This window comes from Oryctolagus cuniculus, chromosome 2, assembly GCF_051225735.1.
Source record: "Oryctolagus cuniculus isolate XC-2025 breed Fujian yellow rabbit chromosome 2, ASM5122573v1, whole genome shotgun sequence".
In the NCBI taxonomy this organism is placed as follows: domain Eukaryota; kingdom Metazoa; phylum Chordata; class Mammalia; order Lagomorpha; family Leporidae; genus Oryctolagus; species Oryctolagus cuniculus.
The window spans coordinates 140,395,854-140,412,435 of NC_142868.1; the positions used below are offsets into that span (position 1 = coordinate 140,395,854).

Sequence of the window (16,582 nt, forward strand, 5' to 3'; positions counted from 1 at the left end):
ATTTTTTTAAAAAAAGGAAAAATGAGCATTATTATTATATAGTACTTAATGTGCTTTTAATTTTTAATTTTTTGTTTTATTCTACAAAATAGTTAATGCTCCCTCAAACAAGTTATTTAGCATACTAATAATCTGAAGCAAATAGTAGACTGTCGGCCGGCGCCGCGGCTCACTTGGCTAATCCTCCACCTGCGGCGCTGGCACCCCGGGTTCTAGTCCCAGTTGGGGCGCTGGATTCTGTCCCGGTTGCTCCTCTTGCAGTCCAGCTCTCTGCTGTGGACGATCTCTCTCTTCTCCTTCGCTCTCATCTCTCTCTGCCTTTCAAATAATACGAAAATATATGAAAGTATTTTTTAAAAGACAGCTACTGGCCGGCGCCACGACTCACTAGGCTAATCCTCCGCCTTGTGGCGCCGGCACACCGGGTTCTAGTCCCTGTCAGGGCGCCGGATTCTGTCCCGGTTGCCCCTCTTCCAGGCCAGCTCTCTGCTGTGGCCAGGGAGTGCAGTGGAGGATGGCCCAAGTACTTGGGCCCTGCACCCCATGGGAGACCAGGAGAAGCACCTGGCTCCTGGCTTTGGATCAGCGCAGTGCGCCGGCCACAGCGGCCATTGGAGGGTGAACCAACGGCAAAGGAAGACCTTTCTCCCTGTCTCTCTCTCACTATCCACTCTGCCTGTCCAAAAAAAAAAAAAAAAAAAAAAAAAAAAATAGTAGACTGTCTAGATGTCCAAAGAAATCATTTTGATGCAGAGAAGCTTTTTATAACTTTGAAAATAACAGTACTATTTCACCTGTATAATAAAACAGTTGCACCAAATGATATCTAGTTTCTGCCAGTTCTAAATTGATTCATATTACTTACATATCTAACCCATATCTCCCATTTTTAGTATTTTTCCTAAAAATGGTCTAGTTATTAAAATATGTCACATTTTAGAAATAATAAAATTCAAATCCAATTCAGACTAGGGATTAAAAAATAATAATTTCCTTAAAAATGAATTGAATTCTTTTCTGCCAATTGTCTTCTCAGGAATATGGAAATACTACCTAGAATTTGGAAATGAATATATAAAAGCCTTAAGCAAAAGTTATTAAACTAAAAATAGTCTATACTAACTTAGTAAATTAGAACTTTGTAATAGAAGGACATTACAAAAGAAAATTAAGTAAATTATTTTTAATGATCCTTTTTATTTATAATATGTAAAAATGTAACTGTTTTCCTCTGTATTCTAATACATAATTGTTAACTTTCCTGAATTTCCAAAACTTCTATGTAATTACTCTCACATACATCTCAAAAAAAAGTTTTCAATTTCTACTTAAACACTTATTTATTAAATAAAATGTCCATGCTTTATAAGTTAGCATTTAATTTCTCACAGAGAAATAAAGAAAAAATTATTTCCTATCACAGATAGTTTTCAGAGTCTTTATAAAGTCTTCCAAGTAATACTTCATTAAAGAAATGAAGTGGGAGTTGTATTTACAGATGATGCCTGTGCTTTGGTCATTCTTCGAACCAGTGCTTCTTGTCTTTTTTTCTGAATTTCTTCAGGAGAATACTTTCTGTTTTTCTCATTTTCCTCTAAAAGTAATCAAAATGTCCATGTTAGTTTTATAGGCCATTAAGTCATTCTGCATATGAACTTTAATTGTTGCTTTATTACTCAGATTTGCTACATTGTTTGGTTATTTAATCACACTAAACTACCAATACAAGATTCCAATACATAGACATAAAGCTCTTGGTCACAAAAAAACCAATCTACCCCTATTTGTTGCACTCTTTTCAGAATGAGGAAATTAAATATGATTAAAAACTATGTTGATTTTGATGCCCATCAAATAATTATCGTTGACAATGAAATTAATTCATATAACCTATGAATAAATATATCTTGAAAGTAAACACACTGGGACTTTAAATATTATATAAATAAAAAAAGACTATAATCAATTAATTGGCTTAATATAAAAATGGGTATTAATACCTCAACGTGTACTGTTACTGTAATATAAGCTAATTAATATTCATACCTATTTTTTTCCCTGGGGAGCTTCAATGTTTTCATTTCAGCTGTCTCAGAAAAATAATTTAGACTGATAGAATGAATCTCTGATGTGAAACTGCTCATTTGTGTCTCACTCTTAAAGAGATTATATTTTTATTTGAAGGATATGTTTTATAGAAACTTTATATTTCCTCACTTAAATGATATTTTAAGTTTAAGACCAACACTAATATATATTTAAGTGAACTTTTATTGGTAAAACATTCATGTAAAATGTGCTTTCCAGAGAAGGATCTGCAGCAGTGCCAGAAGAAAAATATTTACTGATCTAGAATAAGATACAGAATTTGCTATAAGACATTTTTCTTGGTAACTAAGACAGATGTTTCTCCAAATATATCATGTGCCTTACTTTCCTTTGTTGGTATAATTAAAAATGGGACTGGAGATATTCAAAGTAAGAAATAAATTTTTCAAATAAGTCCTCAGATAATTCTGTTATCTTATTTTCCAAGCTAGTAATCTAACACACAGCTATTTTTTCTGTACAGAATCTTGAATATATTAGTCTGACTAATTAGCCAATATATTTTTTTTTTCTTTTTGACAGGTAGGGTGGACAGTGAGAGAGACAGAGAGAAAGGTCTTCCTTTGCTGTTGGTTCACCCTCCAACGGCCGCTGCGGCTGGTGCACTTCGGCCGGCGCACCGCGCTGATCCGAAGCCAGGAGCCAGGTGCTTCTCCTGATCTCCCATGCGGGTGCAGGGTCCAAGCACTTGGGCCATCCTCCACTGCACTCCCGGGCCATAGCAGAGAGTTGGACTGGAAGAGGGGCAACTGGGACAGAATCCGGCACCCCGGCCAGGACTAGAACCCGGTGTGCCGGCGCTGCAGGCGGAGGATTAGCCTATTGAGCCAAGGCGCCGCACTTTTTTTTTTTTTTTTAAAGATTTATTTATTTATTTGAAATGCAGTTACACACAGAGAGAAGGAGAGGCAGAGAGGCAGAGAGGCAGAGAGAGAGAGAGAGGTCTTCCATCTGATGGTTCACTCTCCAATTGGCTGCAATAGCCGCAGCTGCGCCGATCTGAAGCCAGGAGCCAGGAGCTTCTTCCGGGTCTCCCACATGGGTGCTGGGTCCCAAGGACTTGGGCCATCCTCTACTGCTTTCTCAGGCCATAGCAGAGAGCTGAATGGGAAGTGGAGCAGCCCAGGCTCTAACTGGTGCCCATATGGGATGCCTGCACTGCAGGCAGTGGCTTTACCGGCTACACCACAGCACTGGCCACGCAACTGCCCTTCATTTAACTCAATGTATACCAACAATACACAGAAAAGCCTCAAATTGTTGCAAGTTACTAAGCATATGAGGCCCTTCTTAATCGTTAAAGTGTTGGGTTCATTTTTTTTTTTCTGTAAAGGGTCAGAAAATATATTAACTGTAAAAGGTCAAAGGTCCTGCTATCCTAACTGATCAACTCCACCACTATAGCAAGAAAATAGTCATGGACAATGCATCAACATGATAAGCTGCTTTGAAATAAAATTTTATTAATGGAAAATAAAATAAGAATTTCAGGTAATAATATTTTTTGATTTTTTTCCCACCACTTTAAAGCATACAAAACCTTTTTAGTGTGTTGACTATACAAACACAGGCTACAGTCTGGATTTGGACATGCCATGGTTTGCCAACTCCTGTCTTAAATCAATGAAAGTTAAAAGGACTTTTTTAGGTATTTCCTAGAAAGCAGCTTGCTAAATATCAAAATAAAATAAAGTACACAAAACAGAAAATATTGACGAGGGTAATATTAAGAGATTAAATACTATCAATAAACTTAAAAGCAAAATTGATAAAGCAAGTTAAAAAGTAAAGCATCCACTAAAAATTTCAGAGAATGGGATCCAGCGCTGTGGCACAGTGCCTAAAGCTACTGCCTGCAGTGCTCGCATCCCATATGGATGCCTATTTTGAGTCTTGGTTACTCCACTTCGATCCAGCTCTCTGCTGTGGCCTGGGAAAGCAGTGGAAGATGGCTCAAGTCTTTGGGCCCCTACACCCTGCCTGACTCCTGGCTTTGGAATGGCCCAGTTCTATTAAAAAAAATAGCAATTTCTCCTGATAGAATGGTTATACAAAAGATAACATTTTATTTCAAATTATTCTATACTGTTTTCATTCTTTCCAAGCAACTAGTATATTACCTCAGTAAGTTTAAAAAAGGGGGAAAAGAATCACTTAAACAAGAAAGTTGTAGCAGTAATGCCAACAAAAGCAACACTCAGAATCTAAATGACAGAAAATAATAATGCTAAATGAAACTAAAAACTCCCTCACCATATTAGCATTGATCTACATAATAGATAAGAATCCTAAAATTAACTTCAAATGAGAGAGACTGATTAAGAAAATCCGTAATTACAAGCCAGCATAATAAATGCTGCAACGGAAGTTAGCACCCCAGAGAAAATGAATTTAAATCATTCTAGGTAGGTAGAAACACATTGTATTTTAAAGGACAAATGGAAATTGGTCAGGTAAATTTGGTGAATGCATATGCAAGTGCTATGTCTCTGGTGAAAGAAATAGGAAGTACAAAGACATGAAGCTGTGGGAAAGCACAAGCATTAAGAATCACAAGTAGTTACATATTCCTTTGCAAAAAATATACTAGTATCAGTGAACAACAGATTTTTCACATTATATTACATGATGTTCAGTTAAATATTTATTCAACATCTTCGAAGTGCCAGATGCTGTGTGAAAGGCCAAAGGATTCACTGATAAGGGACAACAGTTTCTAAATATTTAATTGCAACCTGTGAAAAAAGGAATTAAGAAATTATGGAAAATAAACATGAAGACTCACAGACCCTCCAGAAGCAAGTATATTGAAATGTAAGAGTAAAAAAGCACCAACAAAATAGTGAAAGTTGAGAAATGAAATGTTGGAAGTAGTTTTAGTCAAAAGGAATAATAGCATACTGTTAAGATTTAAGATTCTAAATTAAGAAAGAATCTAAGAGATGGAAAGATTGCTGGTATAGCTGAAGCTAAGCAGGTGAGCAGGAAAAAAAGGGAAGGTTAAAGAGAGATAATCCAGGACTCTGTAGATCACAAAGTGTAGATTTTATTTGAAATATTATATGAAGCCACTGAAAGTGTTCTAATAAGAATACCATGTTTGCCTTTCTGGTTCTAAAATATTATTCTGCAATTAGAGACTAAAAAAGAGAACACAAAAAATAACTGCAGTATTCAAGTCAAAAAATGTTGGCTTGAGTAAGCATGGAAGCAGTAGAGAGAAAAAACTCTTGAAATATAATTTTTGAGATTAGAAATAATGGAACTTATTGATGGGATGGAGAATTGGGGGAAAGAGGAATAAAAAATAAGAAATGACAGACCATATCAAATGAAAACTCAAAATTCTAACCATTACAAGTAGCACTGAGTTTTGCTTTGTTTTGAAGATGTATTTCTTTATTTGAAAGGCAGAGTGAGAAGAAAAGACAGAAAGGAGCTCCTTCTACTCACTGGTTCACTTTCTAGATGCCCACAACAACAGGGGCTAGGCAAGGCCAAAGCCAGGAGCCAACAACGCCAACAACTCTGAGTCTCCCATGTAGGTGATGGAAGCTGAGAGACTTGGGTTGTCATCTATTGCTTCTTAAGTGTATTATTAGGAAGCTGGATCAAAGGCCCAGAGTAGCTAGATTCAAACCAAATGCTCCAAAATGGGACACAATCATCCTAAGTAGGGGCTTAACCTATTGCACCTCAACACCAATCCTCATTGAGTTTTATATCAGATATTATACTAGTAAGGTTTTTAATCAGAATGTTCTGTAGTACAAATTAGAGAGGAACATCAGGCCTGCAAGCCATGTAAGGGCAGCAAAATCATTTGGTCTGGCCCTGCCAAGGCAACTACAGGTGGGACCTGAAATTCAGTAAATCTAAAGCAGGCTAATTTTAAGTTGATAATTTTATATGGCCCTTGGCAGAAAAAAGGTTACCCACCACTACTCTAAACTATTGTTCATCTCATTGTTTTGCTAAAAGTTGGAGTAAGATTATTCAAGTTTCAAAATAATGAAATATTTAGTAAATAGAATCTTAAATCTTACACTGTAATGCATATATCTAAAACTATGATTTTCATGGAAATAATCCATAAATCATTCAATATTTACTAAGTTTCTACTTTATGCTAGTCATCATAATAAGTGCTAAGAAAGAATCTGATGTAACAATTTGAAAAATGATCTACTTGCCCTTAGTATACTATATTTTAATTATTTGCTTAAGAATTCTAGTTAAATACTAGTTTTTAACCTTATATGTTATAATCAAAACTAATTTTACTACTTGTCAAAATATTTTTGGAAAATTATTACATACATACCTTTTGAAGATTGTCTCAAAGATTCAGAATATTTCACCAAAGATTGTTGTTGATCTGGTTCCCCCAATAATGGACTGACAGCTTTCTTTTTCTCTGATCCTTGTGTAATTTTGGTATCAGACACACTTCCTGCCATACAACTTCTGTTAAACTGAGAAAGAATCTGAGAATTTTTCATCCTTGTAAATGTGTATTTTGAAAATCTAACGGTCTCATTAAAGTTGTTCTGGGGCTCATCCATAATGGTCATAGTAGACAGTTGTTGAGCATTTTTCTTATAAGTAGAAACTTCTGTAGTCACAGGATTTGAAATCACATTCAGTGTTGAACTTCTGGGTAAAACTGATTTGAAACTATTCATTGGTATTGGTACAGCAGTGTTATTCCCAGAGACACGCAAATTACTTGTCTGAAGATTTGAGTTCATTGTCAAATTTGTTGTGATGTTTAAAAAACTTGGAGAATTTCTATACATTTCCCCTCTGTCCACCTTTATTGATTTATTTATCTGTGAGCTACTTGTCAAGGAAGATGTTTGCAATGAAATGCTGCCCAGATTTAAATGCTTTGATTGTACCACCTGATTTCCTTTAGATGTACTAAAGCAGTTTCTGGTTCCATGTTTAGAACTGTTATTGATCTCAAGTATACTTTCTGTTGTCTTGCTATTCTTCCTAATATCTTGCTGCTGAGTTAGTCTTTCAATATCATCACATGCTTGGTATAACATATCATCATCTACATCATCTGATTCCCAGGTATTCTCCAATTGATGACATGTCTTAATAATTTCATTGGCAAATGATGGATCATTCCAGTCATCAAAGAAAGAAACAATCTTTGATGCATTAGCTTGATGTGTGTTAGTAATGCTGGTTTCTTGTTCATTAGAGTATCTTCTATTTAAAGCAAATTTCTTTTCAGAGGGATTGACATTAGAAGTAAATTTAGTATCACTATCTTCCTTTACTTTTGTCAGATTACATGTAACTGTACAATCTTGAAATTTGTCTTCAACAACAGTTTCATTGAAAGAGTTTTCAAATTTCATTTTATTTCCAGTGGATGGCAATTTGCTTGATTTAACATTTAGATCTGGTGAAACTCTATGTTTTCCAGAATCTATTAATTCTCCACTATGTGTCTTGGAAGGAAGGTTTTGCAATATTTTTGAATCTCTTAACAGATCATGTATACCTGTATTGGTTCTTGACTTACTTTTACTATTTTTACTAATAAAGACACAAACTTCCTTTTGATTAGTAACCTGGGCACTTTTTAGAACAGGGAATTCAGGCCTTTCAAGATTTTGCATAACAAAAGGTTCATTATCTAGTAAGCTTCCCCAATCATCTTCAAAATCACTGGTAGTAAATGCATCAATGTGCTCACTAGAAGTTTCTGGCTCCATGAAACAGGTAGTCACACATGATTTTGTTGTTATGGGAGTATCTAGTTCAGAAAGTGATCCTGTGCTTTTATTTGGCAGCTTTTCATTGACCAGAGTTTCAATAGTAATGACTTTCTCCGCTTTCAAAGCACTTTTCTTTCCAACCATAGTATTACTTGTATTCAAACTGGCATCTGACAAGTCTTGGCTTAACCGTCCACTACATTTCTGGGTAGAACCATCAAAAATGGCATTAAAGTCTGCTTCAGCATTTTCGTCAACTGACTTCTGACTGCTGTTTTGATTTTCTACCACAGATATCCTGGTGTTTACTTTCAGTGGCTTCTTTATTATAGCATTATTGATTTCAGGAATTATATCACATAATAACTGCATCTGTTCATTATCTTTATAATTATTTAAAGTCTCTGTTCCTGAAATTGTCTGCATAAAATCATGATTCCTTTTGTTTTGTTCTTGAATTACATCTAATTCTTCCATATTTTTATCAAATTGTTTAGCCAATTTCATAAGTTCTTTTTCTCGATTTTGTGTTTTGAGCCTATTAAACAATATTAAAAAGTCATAACTAAGAAATATGCTGTCATTATACTTTTCATTTAACATACATTGATATGTTAAAACTTCAAAATCTTAACATTTATAATTATTTTAACTCCAAAATTTTGTTATGTCAAAACTAAGGGAATATTATTAATCAATTAGATATATTCACAAAACTATGAGCATTATTAAAAATATTTGCTTCATTGTATCTCATAAAATCTGAAAAGTTTAAACTCACTTTGTACAGCTGAATTTTACTCTTGATTTTCCTTTTGCTACACTGGGAGTACAAGGAATAGCACTTGCACCAATCCACACGCCCAACATGGAGTTTGCTGTTGGTTTTTCATCCTATGACACGGGTAGGGGGAAAAAACATGTAAAAGTACCAAAAAGAAAAAGGAAGAAGATGGACATAAAAATCAAGGTGGGGGTGGAATTAAAACTAAGGATTTTGAATTATTTTCCTAAAATAATACATTCTGGTGCTATGATGGTTACCAAATTCAAAGCTAATGAGAAGTTGGGGGATGGCAATAACAAGTTGTCCTAAGTGTTCCATTTGTTTCAAAGAGTGAAGAGAGTTGGGAGTTCCTGATTTTTAAAAAAATATTGTTTTAAGAATATTTTATCTAATGCATGTTTATAGTAAAAGCATGTTTATATCAAAGAAAATTGACTTATTTCAGTAGTTATAAAAGATTCACAAAAATCAATATTGGAGACAGTATGGCAGAATCAGAATAAAAAATAATCTTCATCTGAGTTGGATAATTCATGTTGACTTGAATTGAGAACACTGATGTAGAATTAAAGTCAAGTCTGACAGATAATTGCAAGGTCAGAACTAATGATAAAAATGAGGCAGGAATAAGAACAAAAATAAGTAGAGAAAGCAAAAAAAGGTTAGCCAGAATAAAATCTAGAAAACAGGCACTTTAAAACTTCATATTTTTGCTATTCCTTTCAGTTACTTGATCACACAAAAAATTTAGAGAATGAGCTTGATGATTACAAACCAAGAATAAAGTCAATTAACCATTTTTAATTCTATTTTTATAGTAAATACCATGCAAGATAAAAATAACCTTATCACTGGATGAGAGGCAAAGACCCTTCCTTTTTTTCTTTAATGATTCATTTATTTATTTGAAAGGCAAAGTTACAGAGAGAAAGGCACAAACACTAAGAGATCTTCCATCCACTGATTCACTCCCCAAATCGCTACAATGGCCAGAGATAAGTCATGCTGAAGCCACAAGCCTGGAACGCCATCCCAGTCTGTCCTTTGTTCATACGGAACGTGGGCATCACAGAAAAGTGACTTAACCTGCTGTATCACAACACTGGCTCAGGACTCTTCTAATGAAAGTTCATCAGAGGGGTCTGTGAAATCACTGGTCTGGCCTTGCAAAGTAATCAGGCAGGACTCAAAATTCAATAAATCTATAGCAGGCTAATTTTTAAGTTGATAGTTTTGTATAGCATGGGGATGATGTTATAAATATCCCCATGGCCCTTGGTGAAAAAAGGTTCCCCACATCTGAAATGCTGGTGTATAAAGAAGATGCTAATTTACATTCATTTACTAAAAGGTTTATTGCAAAGACCCTTACTATTTGCACTTTAAAATCCTCAAGCAATCAAGAAACAGGTTTCTTAGAATCTACTTGAACTTAGTTGAATTTTGGACTGCAAAACACTTAAGAAAATCAACAATTTCATTTTTAGATACAATATGTATTCTCCCTTTTGCTTCAACAAGAATATTGAATTTAAAGAAAATAACGTTTTTTTAGAGAGAAGTATCTTCCATCTGCTGCTGGTTCACTTCTCAAAGGCCTGTAGTAGCTAGATCTAGGCTGCAGCTGAAGTCAGGAGCCAGGAATTCAAACAAAAATTTCCCACATGGCTGAACTCAAATACTTGAGCTATCACTGCTGTATTACGGGGTCTTCATTAGCAGGAAGTGGGAATTACAAGCTGGAGAAGGACCAAACATGGTCCCAGAAAAATACATTCTTAATGATTTAATTATGTACTCTACCCAATTACTAAGTAATTTAAAATTCATTCAATTTCCTGAGAATTAAATTATGGAAACTTTATTTGCCCAATTTTAAATATCATATACATATCCTAAGTATGTTTATATACTATTTACAATTATTATTTTTAAATATTTCTATATTAAAATTTATATAACTTAATGACTCCTAACTACAATCCAGGTTTTGCATAGGTATCTAAAATTACTTCATTTCATTCTAAATAGTATACTATGTATATATGATGGAAAGATATACTTCAACTTCAAATGAAAGATACTGTATTAAAAAGTATTCCTGCAGAAAGTTAAATATCTATCCAGTTGAAATGGAAGTGCATATTATAGAAAATGCCATGTTTTAAAACACTATGGGTAGATTAAATGACATGAAGATAACTTACCTAAAAATAAACAATATGAATATTTGTCCATCTGAAAACATGACAAACATTTAGAGACCTTGATATTAGCAAAGATTTATATAAGGATGCCTTAAATGTGGTCAGTTGAGGGGTCAGTGTTGTGGTGTAATGGGTGAAGCTACTGCCTGTGACACTACCATCCCATATGGGTGCCAGTTCAAGTTCCAGCTGCTCCACTTCTGACCCAGCTGCCCACAAATAGCCTGGGGAAATACAAAAGATGGCTTCTGCCACACATGTGGGAGACCCAAATGAAGCTCTTGATTTCTGGCTTTGGCCTGGTCCAGCCCTGGCCATTATAGTCATCTGGGGGAGTGAGCGAGCTGATGGTAGATCTTTCTCTTTGTAACTCTGACTCCCAAATAATCAAATAAATCTTAAAAGGGGGGGGGGCAGTTGAAGAGGGTAACATTTTTTAAACCAACTAATTTAACATACTTTCTCTTTTATCCATTTTACCATTTGATACTGTTGCCATTTCTTTATGTGAGGTATTATTTCCAGTCCATTTAGGTAGAGTCCAATAATTTACTCAATCATCTTTTATCACTATTTAGGCTAGCCAGCCCAAACACATTTTATTATGTTTCTTTCAAGTGAAATCCACAATTTGTGATTTATTGTTAGCTTGTAGAGTAAGTACTGTACAAATACTACCTGACTAATGAACAGTATGTAAAACAAATTTCTATGACATGCCAAAGGCAGAACATAGAGCTAGTAGTAACAGAGTTCTTTTGAATGCACTGGTCATAAGTGTAATATGTTATATCTGCTAGGAAAAACTACTTCCTGTCTGCTCCACCTGGAGGATGGTGATTCCTTGTAACCACATTTTGGGCCAGTGTCATCTTTCTTTTATGGTTATATATAATAACCAACCAAGGGCATGTTAAGGAAAAGTATCACATTTCCTTCAGAAAAGACACTAAGTTAAAACTGGATGATCTCCAGCTGGCACTGTGGTGCAGCAGGTTAAAGCTCTGGTCTGAAGCACCGGCATCCCACATGGGCACCAGTTGGGAGTCCCGGCTGCTCCTCTTCTGATCTAGCTCTCTGCTATGTCCTGGGAAAGCAGCAGAAGATGGCCCAAGTCCTTGGGCCCCTGCTCCCATGTGGGAGACTGGGAAGAAGCTCGTGGCTTCGGATCAGCCCAGCTCCAGCCGTTGCGGCCATCTGATGAGTGAGGCAGCAGATGGAAGACCTCTCTCTCTGTCTCTACTTCTCTCTGTAACTGTCTTTCAAATACATAAAATAAATCTTTAGAAAAAAAAAGTACTGGATAATCTCTAGATTTAGGAGTTGTTGAATAAGAAAAATAAAGAAAGGAGAAAGTAAAGCAGCTATGAGCAGTTTCACCTGTTGTGTTCATATTTCTTAGTAATAATTAGAGGTCTAAAAGGATAAATGCTATTAGAGTTACTAGATTGCTATGTGTTGAATAACTGATTTAAAAACTTATTTCTATTCCACTTAAGCAGTACGACTGAAATTAAAGTTAAAAAAAACTTGATGATAGTTGTATTACAGCAAATAATTTAGCCATCATAATGAACACTCTTAAAATAACCTTATATTTATATTGCTATACAGTTTATAAATAATCTATCTAATTTAACTTACATGATCCAATGAAGACAATAAGTAATACTTCTGGTTTATGGCTAAACAAACTGAAGATGTGAGAGTTTATGTAACTCATCTATAGTCACACAGCATAAGAAGCTTAAAAAACACTATATCTAAAACCAGTGCTGCTTCAGTGATTTTTTTTTTTTTTGATAGGCAGAGTGGACAGTGAGAGAGAGACAGAGAGAAAGGTCTTCTTTTTCCGTTGGTTCACCTCCCAATGGCCACTGCGGCCGGTGCCATGTGGCCGGTGCACCGCGCTAATCCGAAGGATTTTACATATCAGTATGTGGTAAGATCAGTTTTAATAAGAAAAGCTGTACTATAGATAGTAAACAAATACCAATCACAAAAGAAGTCGTAAAAGTTTAAATTTGTATTAAATGTCTTATTATTTTAGTAGCTTAAAAATGATACAACATATGAATACATTTATGACCAAAAAAATCAAATTCTAGCCAAAAATCAATAAATTTAAACTTATACTTATAAAAATGGTCAGCCCTCCATGAGTCCAGAGCCACAGATTCAGCCAATCACAGACTGAAAATATCTGAAGGAGAAAAAACTGTTTTTTGTACTGAACATGTACAAACATTTTTCTTTGCCATTTTCCCCCTAAACAAGACAGTATAACAACTCTGTACATAACACTTGCCTTAGTATTAGGTTACAAGAAATGTAGAGATTTAAAAGTACCTAGAGGAATGTACCTAAGTTATATGCACACTCTATGCCATTTTATATAAGGAACTTGAGCATCTTTCGTATTTGGCATCTGTAGGGGTTCTAGAATCTATCCTCAGTTCTTACTGTGATTACTGAGGAAATACTGCTACTATCAACTTATATTATGTTCCTTTACTCAAAACATGCATTTCAGAAACAGAAAAGGTGAAAGTCATCTTTGCCGTACTGTTTTTGGAAAAGAAAATGTAAAAAAAAAAAAAAACATTTTTCATATAAGCAAATTAGAGGATTTGGTGGTACTTTTCACTGTTATAAAATAAACTACAGAATTAGTAATATTTACCTGAGGAGCAATTCGATTAACAATATGTGAAATCTCATCACTATCTGTGGTGTAAATCTGTTTTTTTCTTCCTTTACCTGAAGAAACAAAAACATTTCTATACATTTTAAACAAATAAAAAACACATTTAAAAATAGCTACTACTTTCCAGAAAATGATTTTTATTAGCATAGTTTGTGTGACTATGCTTTCTGACATCACATAAAGAGATAAAATCATATATCATTCTCAAAACCATCGCAATACAAAAGTTCCTGACATTACTTGATTGAAAATCTAGTTACCTCCTAATCATTTATCAAATACTGATGCACATAAAAAATGTTAATGACAAATTACCTAACTGTTTTGTCATTGGAGAATTCTGATCCCAAAAGATATCATTCTGTCCATCTGGATCATTAGGAGAACTGAATGTAGAAGACAAGTCCATTTTCAGCATTCTTGTTGGTGTCTCATATCTTTCTATATAAAATATGATTAAAATAACAATTGTTGCATTTTAAAGCACCACTCCTGTACTTCAATATACCCCAAAGTCAAAAAGTTGCTTAGACTCCCTTATGGTATAATGTAAACCTGTCTCCCAGAAACAACTGGATTATTTTAACTACAATTGAAATGTCTCTTTCAAAATCAAATTTGGGGGCCTGTGTTGAGCTACTACCTACAACACCAGCACCTCATTTGGGAGCTGGCTCCAGTCACAGTTGTTTCACTTCTAAGTTAATGCACCTGGGAAAGCAGCTAAGAATGGCCCAAGTGCTTGGGGCCCTGCACCCACAGGGAAAGCCTGGATAAACTCCTGGCTCCTGGCTTCTGTCTGGATTAGCTGCAGCCATTGTGGCCCTTTGAAGAGCGAACCAGTGGATGGAAGATTGATCTCTTGCTCTAACTCTGCCTTTCAAATAAATAAATCTCTCTCTAAAAAAAAAAAAAAAAAAGAAAAAGAAAAGCAAATCTGACTTTGTAAATGGTAAATATCTTTAGATAACCTAGTACCTTTATGAATGAATAATACTGTATAACAAAACCACTCCATTTATTGGCGTGCTCCAAGCATTGTGGAACCACCTGCAATTTGTAGATATTTTAAAATATCAGAAAAATATCTCAACAGAAACTGTGTAGCCTTCTTTCATTAACTCTTCCCAACCTACATTAATCATTTCAAACACTGGAAGTTTCACCTATAATCATTTAAATTTCAACAAAGATTCGTTTTCGTTACTTTAATGGGAGTAAATAAAAGTAATGATACTTCTATTTTAAAAACACACTGTAGCAAAAGGCTTTTGTATGAGTTCCAGTTTATAACATTTACTAGAAATCATTTTAGATAGGACACCCCAAAGTAATCAGGTTGAAAGGAGCCCTCCGGGGGTTCCCACTCTGAGGTAATTTTACCCACAGGCACTTCCGGTTTATTCCCAACGAGGAGACGCAGGCCAAGGCTTTGAAGAGACCAGCCCCCTGTGTGACTCCCTCTCTGAAGCGAATTAGGACACACAAGTTTAAGAGAAATAATTCCCCTACGAATAAGCTGAGCGTAACAGCCCTATCGCGTTTCTCCAGCTCCGCCACAGCTGGTAACTGGAAGAGCAGCCTAGTAATTAGCCGTCCGCCCCCGAACAGGTAAACCCCACCACACACTCCCGTGGCGGGGACGAGGGGGTGGCCAGCCCTAACTGGGAGGTGCTCAGCCTCGGGGGGAAAAGCCGTGGAGGAGAGAGACAGGGTTCTTCTGGGGCTCGCAGGGGAGAAGCCCAGAGAACACGCAGTGCCAGAGCCACCCCCACCCCCAGTTTGCCGGTGACAAGCGGGGCTGTGGGACTCAGCGCCGCGGCCCAGGCGAGGCGCACTGCCGACGTCTCACCCTTGGGGGTACTTTTACTGCACCCAGCGGCTGCTGGACGCTGCTCTCGCTGCCGCACTGGTGGGCCAGGGCCCTCTCCAGCCACGCGGGACCGGGAGCCGCGGGCCGACTTCAGCCGCCTCCTCCTGGGTTCGACCACCGAGCCGCAGTCCTCAGCCGCCGCTGTTTTGAGCGGCGTGTTCTTCGGGGCAGGACTGTCCCCATATTTCCTTCGTCGACTCATGACTTGCGACCCCCCTCCACCAGTCACTTCTTTCACATTTTGTCACGGGAAGAGTAAAACAACGGCCCTTACAAACCGGAATCCCCGCCAAAGGCCGCCGCCATTTTGGCCGGTGGGGCGCGCGTAAGAGGCGGCCGCTGATTGGCTGCATCCGGACGAGGGGTGGAGCTTTCTCAGCCAAGCCCGGAGCTTGCTTCGGAGGCGGGGTCTGGGCTCAGACTCCTCCGGGTTGGAAGTGATTGGCTGAGCGGTGGTCCAGCCCGGCTAGCTGAGAGTGAGAGTTTGTATGATGGGAAGAAGGTTTAATTCGCTAACAACTGTTTATTGAATTTACAACTATAATTTCATATGAATTAGATTCAGATTACTGTGGGTTTTAGTATTTCTCAAGAAGAGGAAGTATAAGGTATAGATTAGGAAGAAATTTTATATACTTTACATAACTATTATAAGGTGCATGGGAAAATTAAGAAAAAAACCTAGGAAAATAGTGAAAGATTTATGGATTTGAAAGGCAGAGTGAGAGAGAGATCAGTCTTCCATTTCCTGGTTCATTCCCCCAAATGTCCACAACAGCCAGGGCTGGACCAGGCCTAAGCCAGGAGTCAAGCAGTCAAGAACAATTTCTGGATCTCCCATAGGGATGGCAGGGACCCAAGTACTTGAGCCATCAAGACTGCCTCCCAAAGTGTTTATTTAAAAGGATGATGGATTGGAAGACGTGGGGGGGACTCAATGCCAGGACCTCACACTGGGGATGCAGGCATCCCAAGTGCTGACTTAACCTGCTGCACAGCAACATCTGCTGATGAAAAATTGTTAATAAATAAACAGACTTGCTGGGAACTCAATCAGTATTCAAAGATAACTGTGTTTCAATGGATTAGTAACAAATATGAAACTAATTTTTTAAAGAAACGTGATTTATATTCCAATGTCAATTCTTCCCAACTTGATGT

At 36.7% G+C, this 16,582-nt stretch overlaps 1 protein-coding gene across 10 annotated transcripts in view; it reads right to left on the reverse strand.

Moving 5' to 3' along the window:
• The window catches only part of ETAA1 (ETAA1 activator of ATR kinase), a 61,924-nt gene extending 46,154 nt beyond the window's left edge, over positions 1 to 15,770 (reverse strand). For 4 of the 10 annotated variants that reach the window (XR_011386610.2, XR_016229318.1, XR_016229317.1 and 1 more), the window contains exons 1-5: positions 15,401 to 15,770; positions 13,864 to 13,989; positions 13,525 to 13,601; positions 8,629 to 8,741; positions 6,434 to 8,385 (exon numbers count right to left, since the gene is read on the reverse strand). Coding sequence is in view for 6 of the 10 variants with exons in the window: in XM_089326359.1 (XP_089182485.1) it covers positions 6,434 to 8,385; positions 8,629 to 8,741; positions 13,525 to 13,601; positions 13,864 to 13,989; positions 15,401 to 15,623 (2,491 nt within the window). In the remaining 4 variants the exon portion in view is untranslated. Of the gene's footprint in view, positions 1 to 1,168; positions 1,595 to 2,253; positions 4,845 to 6,433; positions 8,386 to 8,628; positions 8,742 to 13,524; positions 13,602 to 13,863; positions 13,990 to 14,935; positions 15,076 to 15,400 lie in introns of those variants that run through there. The other 6 variants (XR_011386606.2, XM_070069032.2, XM_051837721.3 and 3 more) reach the window with 5 other exon arrangements.
• Between the last annotated feature and the right edge of the window lie 812 nt (positions 15,771 to 16,582).